General features: G+C 47.8%; 1 protein-coding gene across 15 annotated transcripts in view; it reads left to right on the forward strand.

Moving 5' to 3' along the window:
• Positions 1 to 20133, forward strand: part of AAK1 (AP2 associated kinase 1) — a 57633-nt gene that overhangs the window by 3899 nt on the left and 33601 nt on the right. For all 15 annotated transcript variants that reach the window (XR_005956073.1, XR_005956074.1, XR_005956077.1 and 12 more), the window contains exons 3-4: positions 16788 to 16906; positions 18590 to 18698. Coding sequence is in view for 11 of the 15 variants with exons in the window: in XM_041478794.1 (XP_041334728.1) it covers positions 16788 to 16906; positions 18590 to 18698 (228 nt within the window). In the remaining 4 variants the exon portion in view is untranslated. The remainder of the gene's footprint in view (positions 1 to 16787; positions 16907 to 18589; positions 18699 to 20133) is intronic.

The following is a 20133-nucleotide window of genomic DNA, read 5'->3' on the forward strand; positions in this document are numbered from 1 at the left end:
CCCGAGGTGTGTAAACATTGATGGGGCACGTGTTTGAGCAGGGTTTTGTCTTGCTCTGCTTCTAGCAAAAAGTACAGGCTGCATTTCTGCAGGTCTGTGAAAAGTTACTTTTAAAATGAGTTGCACTTTTTTGAAGGTTTTTTCGCCCTTCAAGTGTGTAAGTAAGGGATTCAGGTTTAATAATTGGTGGATATCTCACTGAAGTTTTTCAGGTGCGTGCCTGTGTGCTGTAGCTAGTGTTGATTTGAAAGCATTTAGTGCTTGGTGTTACCAACCAGTGCAAAGGCACAGAATCATCTCACGTTTGCCAGCTGTACTTTTTCCTCTGTTTTGAAAAGAGGGATGTTTGTGGGATCCATCCTGACTTTCCTTAGCAGACCTGCAGGGCAGTGCATGTGGGCAGCAGCTGGGAGAGGCTGTGAATGCCCAGCCTGGTGGGGTGGGGGTGCCCCGAGCTGCCCTGGGTGCTGGCCTGAGTGCAGAGGGTTTCTGCTGACCCCTGCCCTGCTCTCCCTTGGCACCTCCTTCCCCTGCAGCACCATAACCTGAAGTCACTGAAAATACACGTGAGCTTCTTCTGAAATTATTTCACTTTAAAGCAAACCCTATCTGAGGAATGTTTTGCAGATTTATGTGATCCTCAACCCAATTCCAGTGTGGTTGGGTTCAAGACATTGCTTTGAAGTGTATTTTGTGAGTTACTGCTTTCCAGCTTCAGCCAAGGGCCAGCTGCTAATCACCTGACCAGGGACATTTGGATTAGGAATTAAACTGTTTCTCCTCTTGGAATGGGACATGTGATATTTTTTTTTCCCTGTTTCTTGTGGAGCAGAACATGTACTCTGCACTCTGCTCTGCCAGGTAGGATGTTTGATTCTGTGTTCTAGCAGTCTGTTTTTCTGAGAGTAGAAGCCAGGGGAACTTGTGAAGGATCCCAAGGGAGTTTATTTACTAAATGCTGAGGTATCCCAACTGTTTTGGTGCTTTTAGCAGCACAGCTTTTGCTGGGACAGTATGTGCTGTGTCCTGAGATGTAATCAGGGAGGAAAAGCAGGTGTTAGTGGATTTAAGTGTGTAAGAAGTTGTGTGTGCCAGGGACTGGCCTGGCCTGGCTCATGGGCTTTGTGCTGCCTGTCACAGAAGGGGTCTGGGTTGTACCCAGGGGGGCTGGTTCCTTATGGAGCAGCTGTGGCAGCTAAAAGCTGGTTTAAAGGCAGTGTTAGCCCAGCCAGTCATCATCCCAGGAAGGAACCTTCCATGTGAAACCAGGAGAGTTTCTGTTTCAAGCAGTCCTGCTATGAAGTTGTCAGTATAAGAAACGTTAGTTTGGGGTTTCTGGCTGGGGGTGATCCATGGTTTAACTCTCCAGCTGGGGTCTTGCAGAAGTGTTCTGGTAGTTTTAAAGGAACAGGTTACTAACCTCTGGTTGCATGTGCATGATGTTTTTATTGTGGCATGAACCTTCTCCCCTTTGTGCAGGAGCTTGTCAGCAGCTTGAGGAGAGCAGGTGGGAAGTTACAAATGTGCTGAAGACAAGCTGGAATCCACTCTGGATTTAGCACTTCTTGCCTTCCAAGCTCACCCACCTGCATTAATCATGGCTAATAGGGGTCAGGACTGGCTAGGTGCTGCACACTTGTGTTGGGACTGGGAGCTGCTTCCCTTGAAGGTGACTTTTTTCAGTGTAAATGTTCTGGGCAGGCTGAGGCTGTGCCCGTTGGGAAGGCAGTGTGCCAGCTGCAGGGCTGGTGCTGCTTCTCTGGAAAGTCACAACCAATTTGCCTTCTCTTGTGCTAAGTGTTTACTTGTGTTCTGTGTGTGGAAGGAGACAGGAAGTCTCTGAGAACATGCCATAAGCAAAATTGGTTTATGGAGGAGTTATCTTCTGATAACAAGAGGTAACTAAGTAAGTTTCCCAGGAAGGGGTGCTGGCTTCCTTGGATGGGGGAAGCACAGGATGTCCTTGTGGTGGTATCATGCTGGAAACAAACCTCTTTGGATCAGATACTGGCTGCTGTACTTCTTGAGAGTAGGAACAATACTGACAGTGATTTACAAGCACAGGGAAAAGATTTGGAAAGGCTTAAGTGAGGCACTGCAAGGTAATTCTCATTTGTGGCTTTTTGTCATTATGGAAACTTTCTCCTTTTGTAGGAGGTCCAGGAATTGCCACTAAATGAAATGAAGGTTATTGTTAGCTGCCCTCAGGGTGATGCAGCAGAGTGAAACAGAGGGGAGCTGCTGCAGCTCCTCTAATGCGAGGAGCTCTCACTACCCTGAGTATCTGAGCCCTGGCACAGCCTGTCAATGTGTCCTTCCACCCCTTTTAGGACTGCTGGCAACTCAGATAGGGAGGTGAAGCAATGCAGAGCATGTGTGGCCAAGTCAGGAATTGATCTCTGGCCTTCCAGATTGGGTGCTTTAATTGCAGTCTGTGTTTCCTCTCAAGTGCTGCCTCGCTGTGATTTCAGTGAACCTCTTGGCACACGTGTGATTTGGGTGTAAATTCACACTTGCTCTGTGGCAGAACCCCTGCTGACACCAGGACCCTGGGCCATGTGTTGCAGGATCGGATTAAAGACATTTTTGGAACAAGATGCTCATAGCATCTGGTTTGCTTCATGATTTTGCAGAAAGAAATTACGAACCAGTGACGGGTGATCTCATAGATTAAAAATAAAAAAAGCCATCAGCAGCTGAGTTCCCTGAGCAGGGATTTGCGTGTGCATCCCCTCACAGCTGAGCTGGAAGCTGGCTGGTGCTGTGATGAGGGCAGGTAGAGCTGATCTCCATTCTCTGTTAGTCACACAGCAGTTTCCCTTCCCATGGGCCTGTGGTAGGGGGCCCCAAAATGTGCCTGTGTGAACTTACAAAGCAATCTGACAAGCTGTTCTCGAGGGTGTGAGAGCAAAATGCAAGATCTTCTGAGGCTCTCTAATTGCACAGCTGTTGTTCAGATATCATCTTAGCTTGTCTCTCCTGCAAGCAAAATGATGCTTGCAGGGCTGATGTGTGCTTTTGCTGCACAAATGGCAGCAGTGAAATAAACTCAAGCTTGTCTCAAAGATGTGCAGAATGCTCCATGAGGACATGATGTGCCTGGTTCCTGTGGCTGTCACTGAACATCAGTGTCTCTCCAAGGCACAAAGCAAGCAGGAGGAGCCCTTGGTTTGGTGTGTTATACATGATTTTGTGATTTCATTGCTATCCCAGGTTGCATAGGGGTGCTATTAAAGTGTTCATGAGAGTGATGCAAAATGTGGACTTCCAAAGTTTGAAATTCTTAAAAGGAACACAAGAAATCAGTGCTGATGTGAGAAGCACAGCAATGGAGACCTTCTGTGCCTTCTCTGCATGACCTACCTGCTAATTCAGTGTTACTTCAGTTACCTGTTGTGACCCTCTGAAGGATTAAAGGCTTCTGACTTGGGAAGTGCTTCATCCATAAAACCTCCCTGGCACTGAGCTGCTGCTTGGGAGGAGGGAGCTGGATCGATGGAAAGTCCTCCCTTCTGGCTGCAGCGTGGCCACAAGAAGGTTATTTGTGGCTGCTGCTGGCCCAGGGATCTGCTCTAATGACTCTCCTAATGACCTTTGGCAAGAAGTGTGTAATACCAGGGGTATGCAGATGGCTGGTGGCATTGCAATACCCTGAGATTGGTAAAGAAAACACTCTCTGGAGTTGGAAGGATGTGTGGCAGCACCTGTGTGTGTGCAGGGACTCAGGTTCTGCCACACTCGCCTTTTCACCCAGCTGGTGAGATCCTGCTGGTTCTTATGTTTGTGGCTTTTATTGGTTGTGTTTGTAAGGAAATGAAGGAATGCATCACAGGGCCCTGATATGTGGGGTGGCAAGGGCTGGAGGAGGGACAGTGTGGGAGAGAGGGCAATACAGGCAGGTCACACTGTCCTGTCATCCTTGGGCACGTATTTCTGGGAAGAACAAATGTGCTGAATGTCAGAGCCTTTCTTTCAGCCTTTACCTGTTGCTTCTGAGTCAGCAGATGTACTTGGGTATGTGAACATGAGTTTACCCTTCTGTTTCTGTGCTGCAGTACCAGTTGCAGTTTGAACTGCTGAGCTGTCTCTGCAGAGCACAAAGGCTCTGAGTGTGAGGTGTGACACAACCTGTGGTTCTGTGCCTGTCCCCTCTCTGCAGAGCAGACAGGCAGATGGTGGCAGGGAGGCTTATCAAATTATTTCACAAATGAGAAGCTGAAGCCCATGAAGATGAAGCCATTTGATAAGGGCTGTGTAGGAGAGCAGGGACAGTCTTGTATTAAATGCAAATATGACTCCTTGCCTGGTGTTTTAATCACAGGGTCATTAATATTCATGTCACCATAGTACCCAGGAACTTTTATCATGGACCAGGGCCCTGTGTCACATAATGCAAATACAGAATAAAGCCTCTCCTGCTCCTTGGAGATTCCTGGCCCTTCCCTTGGTACCAGAACACACTCTGTGCTGCTGCCTCAGGAGGCCTGTTCAGAGAGGGTGTGAGGAGCAAGCAGCTGTGATGGTGCAGCTCATCTTGGTGTGAGAGCTGACACACAGGATCTTCTGGAGATCTGGTATTATTCAGAGACCACAGAAACAAACAAACTCAGCCTTGCTCACCCAGCTTTCAGCAGCACGTGATAGAATTAAATGTATTGGACTTTTTAAAAAATTAAAATTATGCTAGTTTTGAAGGGGGACAGGTGGTTGTTTTCTACCTTTTGCTTTTAACTTAACATAAGAAGGCCTTACACTGTACCTTTGAAAGTTTTTCTGCAACTGGTGCATTTAGTGATATGTTGAGATATAAATAAGTAAAGCAATTATTTAAGTTCATTTGAACTGATGAATCCAATCCTCAGTGGTTACAGGCTTGGTGAGTAACAGCCACAAGACTGCAGGTTCTGGACTCCTGCAGCTGTTTCCTGTTCCTAGACATCTGACAAATGAGCAGACAAATAGTTCATACCTCTCCCTCTTCACCTGTGCATGTGTGGAAAACTCAAAGCCCTGTTCCATGTAGAACTGATATTTTTCCCCATTAAATGCTGAATAATGGATCCTTTGTGCTCCTGGCTGTACCTGGGGGTTTAAATTCCCCAAGGCCTGCCTGGTGGGATAGTAGATACCTCTCTAGCTAGTTGGCATGTACTCAGGAGTTGAAAAGTTCATTGCTGTCTTCAGGGGTGGATTAGCATATGCCCTGCAGAGGAATGGGATGTGTCCTTAAGTTGTGCTTTCCTGTTACTCAGGGGGGTGGCACTTCAGTGGCCCAGGGCTACCTGTAACCTGTAGTTACACGGATAGCCATAACCTGTGGTTATCTGGCATTCCTGGAAAGGTGAACTCTGGATTCCTGGGTTTAAGGAGAGGAAGCTGGTTGGAGAGAAGCCTCCATGCACTGCTGTGGAGCTCTGGCAGGGTGCTGTTGGCTGTGAGCTCGGGCTCTTCCTGGAACGTGTGGAGTTGTGCTTGTGCTTCCCCTGCTGCTGTGCTCAGGAGCATGTCTGGGTGCTGCCCTGGCAATCAATTCCCAAATGCTGGGATCAGAATTCCTCAATGCCTGACCTGTCTGTTGCTGTGAGCTGTCCTAGGATCCTTGCATAATTGCTTCCCAAATGGAGTGTGCTGTTACCATGACACTTCTCCATGGCCTGCTCTGCCTGGCCCTTGCAAGCCAGCCCAGTTAGTCCCAGCCCTGGCCTTCATCCTGCTTTCTCCCTCCTCTTCACCTCCAGCTACAGCCTGCTCTCTGCTCGACTAGTTTTGCTTTTTTCTCTCCTCTCCTGCCTGATTCACAGCTTCCTTGCCTTTCCAGGGGAGCTCTTCAGCTGCCTGCAGTTGCTGCACTTCTTGCTGGCTTTGCAGTTCCAGCCGTGTTCACTCAGCCCGTCATGCTCCGCAGCATGTTGATGCCAGTGCTAATTTCACTTGGAGATGAACAAGGGCTCAGATGCTATTAGCAGCTGCTGGGAATAATAGCAGCTGAAATGTGCTTTTTAGAGGGCTGACTGATAACTAAACAAATGATTCTTTAAAAAATTTTTTAAGCCGTGAGTTATTCATGACCCATTAATTTTTATTTTTTTTCGGGCTTACAGTGAAAGTTCAGGGACTAAAATTGTTACAACAGAGAGGGACTGAGTCTGCCTTGCCAAGTAATCTATTTGGAGGCAGCGTGTCTTGCTGCATAGTCACAAAACACTGTTCTATCAGCTTTGGTTTTGCAAGTCTGCCTGTCAGGGAGTAATGGAGTGGATGCACAGGGCTGTGCACAGAGCACATGCCCAGCAAATCTACCCACGTGAACACCTAAACGTGCTTCCTGCTGTGACAGCCAGCACGGTGCCATCGCCTCCAGTGAGCTGCTGTTTGTTATGAAATTGCTGTCACAAATACTGCAAATACTGGGAGACTTTAATGCCCCTCAGTTGAGGTGTCTGGGCTGCTCTCAGAGTGCCAAGCTCCTGCTGCCCTTGGACTGGAGCTTCTGACAAGAGTGTGGGTTTAATGCACAGCCTGGATCTTGCCCAGTGATTATTTTAGGCTTTTAAAATGCTGTTGCATGGTTGAGATTAACTTCCTTCTCCTCCTTTCTCTGCTGTGTTGTGATTTACAGCTTCCTGTTTTGTCCTTCTCCATGGACCGGGCTGGGAGTTGCAGGAGGATTGTGTGGGGAGTGAGGTGTCTCCTAGAGGTCTGTAATGAGTTGGGGTCCTGAAACATGCAAAGAAATGAAGCTGGATGGTTTTAAATCAGCTCTATCAAAATAACCCCCCTCTGAGAAGTGACAAGAGGCAGTTATGCTTTTCCCATGTTGTCCATGCAGTGAAAATGCCTGTTAACTGTATAATTATTTTGTGTCTGTTTGCCATTGTGAGCATCACAGCTGATAGACTGAATGTTCACTCCCAAAACTGCCACAATCCCTAGACAACCAGTCTTGCTCTGCTAAAATCAGGAGAGGCAAAGGCTGTGCTGGTGTTGTGTGAGGTTCCTGGCTGTATTATTTTGCACAGTTCAGGCACTCCTGGCTGGGGCTGCCACACTAACATTAACCATGGTGACGTCCTGCCTATTTAAAAGGAGAGGGTGGAGCTTGTAAATCTAAATCTGTCCTGTCATGGCCTAGATATTGCAGCAGTGACATTAAGCAAGGGTCCTATAATTATGTTGGTAACATTGGATAATCACATTAGGATTCTCAGCTATGGTAAATCTGTGTAGGGCTGACTATGGCCCTGCTTTCCCCTGGCTGAGAGTGACCCATGAACTCTGTGTAAGCTTAAGCCTTTGTTTTACCTGGGGAGAAGTGCTTTGCTCAGATGTGCTGGATGTTCTGTTAAAGTTTTCCTGGTGGTATTTAAAGCACAAAGCTTAAGCAGTGCTGGAACTGGAAGAGCTGCTGCTTTCTGGAGCTGGAGTGAGAAGGGTTTGTGATCAGCAGGGCTTTGCCTGGGCTGTTCTGCTCTCTTGGGAGCAGACCTTTGCCCTGATGATGGATGCTGTCTCATGGACTCTGGAGGTGTCTTTGAAGCTGGTTGTTTAATTTTTTTCCCTTTTTCTTCCCGCCTCTCACCGAGTCCCAGCTGCATTTTGTGTGGGCAGGTGCTGGGCTTTCCGTGCCTGGAGAGCTTGCTCAGCCTGAGGGATTTCTGCTGGCCAGCCTGAGGCTCCTCTGCTTGCTGCTTCCATGTGGAAACTGTTACTTCTGTGCAGATGGACTTTGTGCAGGTCAAATTCTTCCCAGCTCGAATGTGAGCCGTGTGGAGAATTTCTGGCTGCTTGGAATGGTAATTATTGGAAGGACAGTGCCTAACTCTGGGAGCTGTAGGGCTGACATGTATTTCTGTGCTATGCACTATGAAGCAGTGAGTTGTTACCTGCCCTGCTCAGAGCTGCTGCTCTTGTGGATATGGACTGGGTGAGCACAGAATCCACCTCAGTTTCCCAGCCCTGCTTTCCTCTGGCAGCAGGATGAAGCCTGGGAAGCCCCAGCATTTGCTAGGAGAAAACAAGCTGAGCACATTGCTCTGCAGGGAGGGAAGGACAGCTGGTGATTTGCCCAGCAAAGCTTGAATATTCTTCAAGAGTTTGTCCTATGCCAGGAGGATTCTGTCCTTGGCTGGCTTGACACACAACCTGTATCTGTGTTCCTTGTGTTTTTTCTTCAACTAAAGTATCACTAGAGATACAAAATAGCTGCATTTCCTGTCTGTTCACTTTAGCTCTGAGCTCTCCTGACTTTTTGCAGTTATGACTGTTACAGTCTTCTTTAGAGTATGTTCACTATTAAGTTCCTGATCTTGTTGCAAAAATAGCTTTTTAGCTAATTTTCCATCTAGGGGGATGCAGGATTCAGCTGATTCTCCTGATACTGTGCACGTTTCAGGTTTCCTGTCATGAAATACTAGATGTCCTCTATGCTTTATCTAGGTGCTATCTGCTTTCCCTGAGTTCTGGAGCTCTGATTGCCTCCTACAGCCACTTTAAATGGTCAGAACAGGGCTGAAATTTGAGTTACTGTGACCATTGCTCCTTACACAGACGAATCTCTTTCAGCTGGAGTTAGTGGTGTGCCCTTTCTTTTTTGCCCTCAAGATAAAACTTAAATGTTCAGACTATTTAATTGGCGGTTGCTGTTTCAAGATCTGATTTGATAAGTTTCCCAGAGCAGTTCTAGCTCCACTCCAGGATGAAACCTTTTAAAGTGCTGTTTAGGGGCAGTGGAATCAGCCCAAAGGAACAGACAAAGCCACAGCTGAAAGCTCAGTGAAGCACCCAGAGTTCTGCTTGGTTTTGGTGTGTTTAACTCCCTGTTCAGGTGAGTTTGGTGAGGTCAGGCACTAAAAGCTCCTTGAAATACTGCTCTGGGAGATGCTGGGCCAGGCCTTTAGATTGAAGCAGTCCCTTCAACTTGGCACTGTTATGCTAAGTCAAGGGACTTAATGCAACAAAAACCAACTAAGTAAAGCTTGTTATTTCCTTTGAGATAGAAAATCTGGGCTGAGAGAGGCCCTGTTTAATTTAGTGTTATTATCTGCTCTTCTCAGCTGGGGAGGCTGTTGGCAGGACATGAGGGTTTGTTTTGTTCTCGTTCAGAGCTGGGCTCTGGTTTATAACACACATGTACACAAACACATGCACTGTTTACAGACATTTGGGTGTAGTAAGACCAGGAGATCCACATTCAGGCCCTCCTGGAGCAGAGCCTGCTGCTGCTGTTTGTGTGTGTGGTGTGTCCTGAGTGTCACCTCTGTCCCCACTGCCACCTTCAGACAGTTGTGCAGATACCCCTTACCCCTGTGGGTCTGTGTGTGAACCTGTGGCTGACACACCCTGTCAGTCCTTTGTGCTTCAGCATGCTGACTGTTGACACAGTTACCCCAGGTGCAGAAAGTCCTGTTTTTTTCTGGATTATGGGGAACAAACACTGGTTTTGTCCATGTACTCCTGAGAGGTGATGCAAGCCTGTGCCTTGGGACAGACTGTGTGTTTTCTGTGCCTGCAGCTTGAGGGTGAATAATCTTCACTTATATGGCTATAAAATGGCATGTAAATACCCTACTGTAAGCAGAGGATTATGGAATTGGGTGGGAGAGTGAGTCACAGGCACTAATTAAATCCCAAACCCCAAGTGTCATGTCTCTCCAACATGTAGTACTAAAACAACAAAATGCAAACACAAAGGAGAACATTAGTACAACCACCACTGCTTTGAGTCCTTCTAGCCTTCTGCTGCTGGATCATCTGGAAAAGACTCTGGAGAGAGCATCCTTCCACGAGGCTGTGGAGAAAAGATGGGTTACAGCTACACTGCCATGCAGGGGAAGAACTTGGGGTTGAAATCCAGAGGAGATTTTGGTGAGACGTCCTGGTGGTGGCAGGGTGGCAACAATTGCTGCAGAGCACCTGGGGAGTGTGAGTAGAGTGGAGAAAGAACAGCTTAGAAGAGGTGCTGGGAGGGACTGTGGGCAGTGTCAGTCCTGCCAGAGAGGGGCTGGGTCAGGTGAAAGCCTTTGTGGTACCTGGCAGTGCTGGGTAACCTCTAAAAGTGTTTCTTCCTGTGGGCAACATGTTCTGCCACAGCCAGGGTGTCAGGAGAGGGTGAGCCTTCAGTCCCATCCTGTTGGGGTGACTTGTTGCTGTCTCTGACCAGGAGATGCTGTGGTTTGAGGGGTCAGCTCTGGGCTGGGACACCTGGAGGTGCAGGTTTTGCTTTCTGGAGCCAGGCTGCACAGCTCCTGTGTGAGAGGAGGTCTCAGGGAGGGGAGCTGGGTGAGCAGGGCCTGTAGCTCACCCTGCTGCTCTCAGTGGTGCTGGCAAACTGACCCAAACGTTCTCTGGTCATGTTCTAAGTGTTTTGCCCTTTTCTGTTAATCACAGGTTTTCCCACCACAGTAACATCCTTTTTAACACCATGGCTTGAAGAGCAGAGAAATTACTTGCAAATTGCTTGTGTTCCTGACTGTCTCCATCCAAAGGAAGGGTGAGAAGAGATAATGTTCCAGGTTGAACTCAGTAAATCATGGATTGTACCAGTGTTGTCTTCACTTCCTTTGGTATTTTCATGATCTTGGATATTACAGCCCTAATGCAAAGTCTGTCTCATTACTGTGCCTTCTGAATTATGCCTCAAATGACTTTCAAAACTATATGAGGCAGTTGTATTTTTCTGTAAAGATGTTAATGCTGACACACTGTGACTTGAAAGGTGTTGCAGATGCTTCATAAGGCAGAAAAAGAAATGTGCAGTGATCCTGTTCATTCCAACCCCTCGTTACGTATCACAGCAGAACACTTGACAGTGCTGCCTCTGGTTTGTGGGCACATTTAGTAATAACAAGGAATAATGATGGAACAGAAAGCTTAATTTGGAGTGAAATATCCTGTCCTGGAAACAAAAGAGCTCAAAAGTGGCATAAAAACAGGGAAAATGGGATTTGAAATGGTGTGTTTTCAGCAGGTATGTGCAGCAATACCCTCCTGCTGGGCAGTGGAAGAGTGGAATAAAGGCAGCAGAAAGAATACATTGGTGCAGATTAATAGGCACAAAAATAGCACTGTAATCCTAATGCAAATCATGGGGAGCTATTATTGAAATAAAAAGCCCATATTAAAATACGCCAGCAAATATTTACTTGTGTGGAGGGTCACAGCAGAGCGTGGCACGAGGCAGGATCAGTGGGACTGCTTCCCTTGGCTCCCCTCCCCATCCCTGCTGCGTCTGTGGGACAGAGTGGTGCTTTTTGTAGGAGCTGCTGGGGAGTCTCCTCAAGACTCCTGGTGGGGTCCCAGTGGCACCTCCAGCAGTCCCAGGAAGGTGTTTTTGGGGTCTCTGCAGCTCAGGATCCCAGGGCACCTGGGTCTCTAGAAAAGATGCCCAAAACCATTGGTGCTTTAGGATCAAGAATCACATCACAGAATAGTTTGGGTTGAAAGGAGTGACTACTGTATGTACACACAACTTGGGGAAAAAACTTTATTTTTTTATTTTTGAATGACTGTATGTTGCTCCAGTTAGAGGAGCCAGAGGTGCAGGATGGCTTCCTCAGGACAGCAGCAGAGAGAAAATGGTTCTGATGTTGCCAGGTGATGATGTCCAGTGATGGGTGATGTGCAGTGTCTGTGACAGCTGCTTGTGGCTGTGACTGGGGGAAAACCACATTTCTGTGCTCTAGTAAAGCTTTGGGAATGGTGAGCTGGAAACACCCCGTGCAAGGGAGTTCCTGTAGCTGGATCACAGCATCCTGACTGTGGGGAAAAAACAAAACCTGAGTGAGCCTGCCCTTGTACTTAGGAAGGTAAGTGCTAAGGAAGTTCTTCTGGCTGGTGAGATAAGGCAAAATATGACATAATTCTTGATGGATAAGGATCAGTGAGTATTGGAATTGTGCAAATGGAGTGGCTTTGTGCCTGGTTCAGCAGAGCACTTAAAATTAAGTGCCTGCTGGTACAGCTGGAGCTTAAAATGCCTTGCTGGCTGTCCCTGGAGGCTGAATGTTCCTGGGGCAGTTTTGGGGACATCTGAGCAGCACTTGGCTTCCCCTCAGCTGCAGTGCTGAAGCACAGTGGGCTGGCTGCATGCAGAGCACCGAGGGGGTCAGCTGGTGCAAATTCCATGCTTGGTTGGCACTGCTGGCTGCAGGAGCATTCCAGTCTGCAATCCAACATGAATCCCTTGAACTCAGCACAGCTATCTCCTTACCTTGCAGGAGCTGGGAGGGATCACGGGCAGCTGCTCTTACCTAGTTTAGAAGTGCTTTCCTGGCTGTGAGGAGTTGTGCATCCTGCTGAAATTACAGAAGGGCTGAAAACATAACTACCAGAGCTGGCAGCTGGCCAGTGCCCTGACACAAACCTGCATGGAAAATTGCTTTGGCATCTGTATTGACTGGAGATAATTGGAACTTCCCAGTATTTTTTCAGCTTATCCTAAAACCTTTTAGCAAGAGCAACAGTCAGGCAGCAGTGTGTAGCATGATAACCATGTTTCCATGTAGTTCAGGCAGGCCTAAAGTGCCAAAGAGACACAAAAAGAAGTTTCCCCAGAGAGACCCCTGCAGCTGGTGCTGGCTCTGAGCTGATGGTGATCCCATGCTGGCTGTGTGCTGCCTGCTCAACAATGTCAATATGTCTTAAGGGTGAGCACAGGAATAACTTCTCACGTTTTAGAATGGGAAGGGTATTTTAGTTTTTGCTGGCTGGTGTGGGAAGAGAGTTGAATTCCCTTCAGAACCTTAAATCAGAGGCATATTGCAGGAGAAAACTGTCTTCTGAGGTGACTCTCAGGCTTAGCTCTTGCTCTTGTCCCTTCTGGCACTTACAAGTCTCTGGATTATTTATTCTGTTACAGCTGAAGCCTGCACTGGTCTCGTGCCTTTGCTTTCCACACGTGCACTGGAAAAGAGGATTTACCACAGAGATATGGGCATGTTCCTGGTGCCTGGAATACTTTGCCTCTAAGCTGTGCCTGTGTGTGACCCATCCTCCCTGGGCACGTGTAGCACAGGCTCCTGAGCTGACCTTGGCTGCTGGGAGCTGCTCAGATCCCAGGATGATCATCTTTATGTTGGAGCTGGCAGTGCCTGGTGTTGTCTTGCTGTTCTCTGAGAAGAGGAGTAAATGGTCCTGTAATGTGCATCTGGCAGGGCTTCATCATAATTGCTTGTAAATTTGTCTTTGATCTGTTTCCTTTCAACTTTACCCGGATTTGGCCAAGTTGGGGGTTGGACTGGAATGATGAGGGAGAAATTGGTTGTGGTCTGGAGCTCTGGAGGCTGAGAACCCTTGAGGCTGAGGAGGAGGAGGTGATGGTGTAGATGTGCAGTGGGCAAGGAGGAAGGATTAGGCAGCTGTCAGCAGTTAAAAGATAATGTAAGTGTGTGATTTTCAGCATGATGCTGACAAAAACAGAAAGAAAAAAACAGAGTGAACAGAAAAAACAGTGAAAAACTTCTGATGGGTGACACATCTGGGCAAGGCCTGGCTGTGGAGTGGGCAGTGACCAGGCAGGGCTGCAGCCCACAGGAGACACCCACCAGCCTCTGGGAACAGCCCCTGCTCTGCTGGAAGTGCTGGGGGAAGGCAGCTCTGAAATCCATCAGAAGGTCCTGGATAAGCAGTGCTGAGTGGAGGGAGCTCTGAAATCCATCAGAATTTGAACCAGAAGAATCAGAAGGTCCTGGATAAGCACTGCTGGGTGAAGGGGGCTCTGGAATCCATCAGAATATGAATCAGAAGGTCCTGGATGAGCAGTGCTGGGTGAAGGGGGCTCTGAAATCCATCAGAATTTGAATCAGAAGGTCCTGGATGAGCAGTGCTGGGTGAAGAGAGCTCTGAAATCCATCAGAATTTGAACCAGAAGGTCCTGGATGAGCAGTGCTGGATGAAGGGGGCTCTGGAATCCATCCCAAAGTCCTGGATGAGCAGTGCTGGATGAAGGGGGCTCTGGAATCCATCCCAAAGTCCTGGATGAGCAGTGCTGGATGAAGGGGGCTCTGGAATCCATCCCAAAGTCCTGGATGAGCAGTGCTGGGTGAAGGGGGCTCTGAAATCCATCAGAATTTGAACCAGAAGGTCCTGGATAATCAGTGCTGGATGAAGGGGGCTCTGGAATCCATCAGAATTTGAACCAGAAGGTCCTGGATGAGCAGTGCTGGCTGCAGCCCAGGTGCTGGCTGCTGCTGCCAAGGGACACTCTGGGCCATCTGGTGGGTCCTGCTGCCCCTCTGCTGTCACACCTGAGCTGTGTGTGCTCCTGAGGAGCACAGCTCCTTCTCAGCTGCTTTGTGGTGTGCATTTGATGGCCACAATTGCCAATAAAAGGGTTTCAGGTGCTTCAGGTGTGTTTGCCAGGTGTATACCCAGTGTATTCACCTGCCCCCAGCCTTAAACTCTGCACCTTTTCTGCAGTGCCACACTTTGTGGCCATTTTCTTTATCTCTGCACAGCTCCTGAGCAGTCAGTAATGAACATTTTGGGGTTTGGGAGGTCTCTTCCCCCTGAGCTCCTGGGATGCTGGCTCTGTGTTCTCCCTTGCACAGACTGTAGTTTTGTGTGCCAGCTGGCTCGTGCAGGATGTGCATGTTCTAACGAGGGTGCTCTAATGGAGGTGACTCTGTTAATTAGCTCAGGATCCTGGTAGAGGGAAGGACCTGTGGATGAGGCACTAGCAGGTGGTCTGAGGAGGCTCCAGTCCCACTCAGCTGAAGCAAAGGTTTGGGAGCAGGAGGAAGTTCTTGAGGTTAGTGAAGCTGCTTTTTTTTTAAAAAAAAAGAAGTTTAATTCATGTATTTTTGCTGCTCAGCTCGTGTTTCTTTCTGCTGAGCACAGCACTGTGAGATCCCATATCCTGCTGGCCAGAGCTGGGGAAAGGGAACTGAGCCCCTGGGGTGGAGCAGGGGCTTCTCTGGGTGACTGCTCATTCTGGGGGGCAGGGAAACCCAAAAGTGTTAGTCCCAAAACCAAAATTGGGACTGTAATAAACTTTGAAAAAACAACTCTGGGTTTTGTTTTGTTTTTTTTTTTTTTTTCTCTAGTATTTTTTCTGAGATCCATGGAAATAACTGTATAGAAATTTTTCAAAAAGTATTCCAAGCCTGATCTCTCCAATGATTCTGAAAAATATAGGCTGTTAGCAAAGTAGGGGTTGGGAAAATTGTGTTGAGTATGGTCCCTTATTTCCTCCTGGCTCCACTGTGGGTTATAAGAAGGGGAAGAAAAATCAGTGCAGTGCTGTGTTGCTCTTTTCCACAGCCACCCTTTGGGTGAAGATTCACAGCGGGATGTGCAGATTTGTTCTCCGAAAACGAGACAAATGTGGCTGAGGAGAACAATAAGGCTACTGCTGTGGGTTCAGAAGCTCTTAAAAATGACTTGTAATTTGAGATCCTCAACTTGAGGCAGCTTCAGGGAGAGTCAGGGTTATTTTTGGGTCTGAATTGAGCTCTGTGCACAGAGGCCCCTCCAGAGCTGCAAGGGGGCTCGAGCAGCTGTGGTGTGCTGCATCCCAGGGCCATGTCCCACATTTCTGACTTTGAGTGTCCATTTTGCAGTTTTCAAGACCTTAAACTGAAGTCTTGATGATGCTTCTTTTTTCAGTTTTCAAGACTTAAATTTAAAGCTTTTGGGTTTTTTTTTTTTTTTTTTTTTTTTTTTTTTGTGGGGAGGGAAGGGAGCAGGAATGGTTTTTTGTTTTGTTTCTTCTTTCTGTCCCATCTTTCTGCTGTATCTTTGGGGCTGCTTCTAGAAGTCAGTGGGGCTTCCTTGGGAAGGCTGCTCTAGTTCTGTGGCAGACTGTGCTGTGTAAAACTGAGGGGTTTGCCTGCCAGGAGAGATTCCTGCTGAGCAGTTCCCATGCTGGCAGGTGAGTTACCTGTGTCGAGGTGGAAGAGGAGCTGTAATGTCATAAAAAACCATTGAAAATATAAAAGAAATACAGTGTGAGGTGCTGCTGGGCTGTGGCATCAGCAGTGTCACTGTGCCTCCCTTTTCACCAGTGTGCAGCACTTGTGGCTGCTTGGATCTGTGCCACTCTGCCCAAAATCATTCCATCTCCAGAGCCAGGTGTGAAACTTTTGATGCCTCTACCCCTCCATCCTCCTTCAGCTTCCTATTTCTGTCAGGACTACAAATGCAAACCTGTGTATTTGGGTGGAGAGCTGACAGAGATGAAAGGCTTTCATCTGAAACAAGTCAATTTATCCTGGGAATCCTGACTTTACTAATAGCAATGACCACAGAATGAATTGTGGGTTTTTCCCTTGTTCTTCTGTCCTGATTGAAAAGCATTAACATCAAACTGCATGTGAGAGATATTTCTTCTGCTTCTTGCACAAATCAGCTTTGTAATGTAACTTAGATGCTTCAAAGTTGCAGAGCCTTTTAAGTTGAGGCCTTTGGTGGTTCAGTGGGTGATCTGTAGCTCTGATTTCTGTCCAAGGCAGCATTGCTGTCCTTCAGCTTTCTTCTTCATAATGGGAATTAATGGAGCAATGAGGGACTGTCTGGCAGGATCAGGAACTGGTGTAATTGCTTGTTTTTATGGAGATGTTAAGTGTTAACTTCGTTGCCATTAATTGAAGATTACCCCCTTGGATCCCTGTGAGTTCCTAGAGATAACTGACCGGGCAGAGCTGGGAGAGGGGCACGGAAGGAGCATTGCCACCATGGAAGGTGGGAGCTGCTCAGTGCCCCCCTGTCCCAGCTGCACTCCCCTGGCAGGGCCAGGGTTGGGAGCAGAGAAGTTTGTTGTTAATGAGCAGGTGATTTTGTGTCCTCCATAGGTGGCTTTGCAATCGTGTTCCTGGTGAGGACGAGCAATGGGGTGAAGTGTGCCCTGAAGAGGATGTACGTCAATAACGAGTACGACCTGCAGGTCTGCAAGAGAGAGATCCAGATTATGGTGAGTGCCTGCTCTGTGCAGGGCCTGGGAGCCTGGACACCTTCTGCTTGTGAGCTTTGTGGCACCGGGTCACAAACCGTGCGTTTTCCTAGCAAAAATGGCTTTTGTGTGGGAAGAGCTGACCTCTGGAGTTGTGTGAAAATCTTGTACTGACCTGTTTCAAAAGTTCCTGTCTAGTGGACAAGGAAAACCTGAAAAAATCAGGGAATTCCAGGAGGGGAGAACTGCATGGCTTAATGGGAAAAGGAAGGGCTGAAGATGTGAGCATAGCTGGGGATGTTGGAATTCAGAGTCTCACAATCTTCAGTTGAGATCTCAAGACTTCAGCCTTTCAAACTCGAGGAGAAAAGGCTGATGATTCTGATATCTCTGAACTGAAATCAGTGCATGAATGGCAGATCTCCATCCTGAGATAAATCTGCATCACAGCATCTTCTAATCCTTTGGGCTGGGATGAAGGTTATCTCTGCATTGCTGAGGTTGGTAGATTAAAACAGTATTTGTGGGGTAGCTGCTGCCAGGGCTTTTGAAATGTAAAGTATTTGTAATAAGCTCTGGGATGTTTCTCTAGATTATTGGGCACAAGGATTTATATGATGGGATAGCTATTTTTAATAGGTGTTTCAAACTTAGCTTCCCTAAACAAAGACAAAATGGAGGTGATCCAAATAGATTTGCCTAATCTTGTTTGCAACATGGTAAACATAGAAGTGCCACTTTTGAAGTTGCATTCAAAGATACTGATGAACATTTAGAGCAGCAGCCAGGTGGGGAAGGAAATATAAAATTCTCATTTTGTGAATTTACCACGCAAGGTACAGGTTTGGGGTGGATGTCAGAAACTCCTACCTGTAGCAATTCTGTGTGTGATTTCTGCAGTAGCTTTAAATTAGGTTAATACCTTGTAAGTGAACTGCTGTAGTTTGTGATAGTGCAGGGAAGCTTTGGGCTACGAGGGAAAAGGTGAGATTAGATTTCACATCAAAGCTTGTTTACTTGGGTTTCACCTGCTGCTGCTTTCTCTTGTCTCCCTGTCTTTGGTGTCTTTGGAATGCTGGCTCATGGAAAGTGAGGGTGAGGAGGGTCCATGGTGTGGATGGGGCTGGTCCATGGTGTGATTTTGGCTGGTCCATGGTGTGGTTTTGGCTGGTCCATGGTGTGATTTTGGCTGGTCCATGGTGTGGATGGGGCTGGTCCACGGTGTGATTTTGGCTGGTTCATGGTGTGGTTTTGGCTGGTCCATGGTGTGGATGAGGCTGGTTCATGGTGTGGTTTTGGCTGGTTCATGGTGTGGATGGGGCTGGTCCATGGTGTGATTTTGGCTGGTCCATGGTGTGGTTTTGGCTGGTCCATGGTGTGATTTTGGCTGGTCCATGGTGTGGATGGGGCTGGTCCACGGTGTGATTTTGGCTGGTTCATGGTGTGGTTTTGGCTGGTCCATGGTGTGGATGAGGCTGGTCCATGGTGTGGATGAGGCTGGTCCATGGTGTGGATGAGGCTGGTCCATGGTGTGGATGAGGCTGGTCCATGGTGTGATTTTGGCTGGTCCATGGTGTGATTTTGGCTGGTCCATGATGTGGATGAGGCTGGTCCGTGGTGTGATTTTGGCTGCTCCATGGTGTGATTTTGGCTGGTCCATGTGTACATTTGGCTGCTCCACGTGTGAATTTGTCTGTCTTGCAGCGGGATCTGTCTGGCCACAAGAACATTGTGGGCTACATCGACTCCAGCATCAACTCCGTCAGCAGCGGCGACGTGTGGGAGGTGCTGATCCTCATGGACTTCTGCCGGGGTGAGTGGGGCTGTGTGGGGCTGGTTGTGGGTGGCTTTGTCCTTCTGTGCCTGCAGGGACCTTGCACATCTTCCTTTGGGAAAAGGAGCTGTCCCTAAGCTGCCAGGAAGGTGTCCTGAGCTGAGCAAAGCCAGGAGTGGGCTGTGTTGACTCTACCCCTGGGATTGGAGCCATCTTTGCTGCTGCCCAGGGTTCCCTCTGCTGTGAAGGAGAACCCTTAAATACATCTTGCTGTTGTCTTTAGAATGGTCCACACAAGAAGTGGCTCCTCTTAAAGCAGCCAGGAATGTAATTTTTCTTCACTTTAGTCTCATTGCAAGCTTTGTTCCACATCAGCCTGGCTTAGGATTGTTCTGGAAGAAGCAAGACATGGATAATGGGAAGCCAAAAAGCATTCCTGTTACCTCTGACCTTTTTGCTTGGCTGTCTGTAGCCAGACAGGCTCTTCCAGCTGTCCCAAAGCTTTGATCTTTGTGGCTGGAACGTGGTGTTTGGAGCATGATGCATGTGCTGGGCTCAAATGCTTCTTGCAGAAGGGTGTCCAGCAAAAAGAATGTTTTGGCCAGGTGACTTCAGGAGCCTGTGGCTGGTTTGGATGGTGGCAGCTGATAGAAATGGATATTTTTGGGCCTGTCTGGCTTTGAACTCAAAAGCACCGTAGCATTTACACACGTGTAGATGTGTGTAAACAGGCCCAGTGCAGGCTTCTGTTCTGCCACGTCCTCTTTGCTGCTGTGTTTTGCTGCAGGAGTCTGGCCTGCCTTGCCCTGGGTTGTTTGCTGGTGAGACAAGGAATTTTTGGGCAGTTTTGGTGAAGGAATCACCCATAATATCTCTTTAAGCTTCAAGCTAAGCATGACCAGTGCTGGCAAATCCCTGCTCAGCCCCATGTGCAGAGCACAGTGTGGAGGGAGGTACAAACCTGAGCTGTTCACAGGCACCCCCCAGCTGCAGTGGCCACATTTTGGGCTGAAGAAATAAACCCCATCTTTCTGAGGAGTTTCCTTCCATCTGGAAGGAGGTGGCTTTTCTCACATGGCTCTTGCCAGATGCTGTGCTGCTGCCTGCAGCCCTCTCCCTACAATGGTTGTTACACACTGATTTTCCCTTGTTACTTTCCTTTTGTGGCCAACACTTTCCAAACCAAATCAGTGCCTTTGTGTGCAGGACTGCATTCATTTTGGGTGTAAAATGTTCACAGCTGTAGTATTCATTAAACTGAGCTTTTCTTTCCTACCACGAAAGTTTTCCAGCACTTGTGATGTGGAATGATGCAGTACTGCTTCACCAGAGCTTCAGAAAGGAGTTTTTCTCTGTCTGTCTAGGGCGTTTAGAGGAGAAAAAACCCTCAGGATTGTTTTGGAAAGGCCTTGACAGCAACAAAACCCCAAAGCTGAGACAGATTCAAGACTCATTCGTGAAAACTTGCTTTTGT

This window comes from Pyrgilauda ruficollis, unplaced genomic scaffold (assembly GCF_017590135.1).
Source record: "Pyrgilauda ruficollis isolate IOZ18807 unplaced genomic scaffold, ASM1759013v1 scaffold113, whole genome shotgun sequence".
Lineage (NCBI taxonomy): Eukaryota > Metazoa > Chordata > Aves > Passeriformes > Passeridae > Pyrgilauda > Pyrgilauda ruficollis.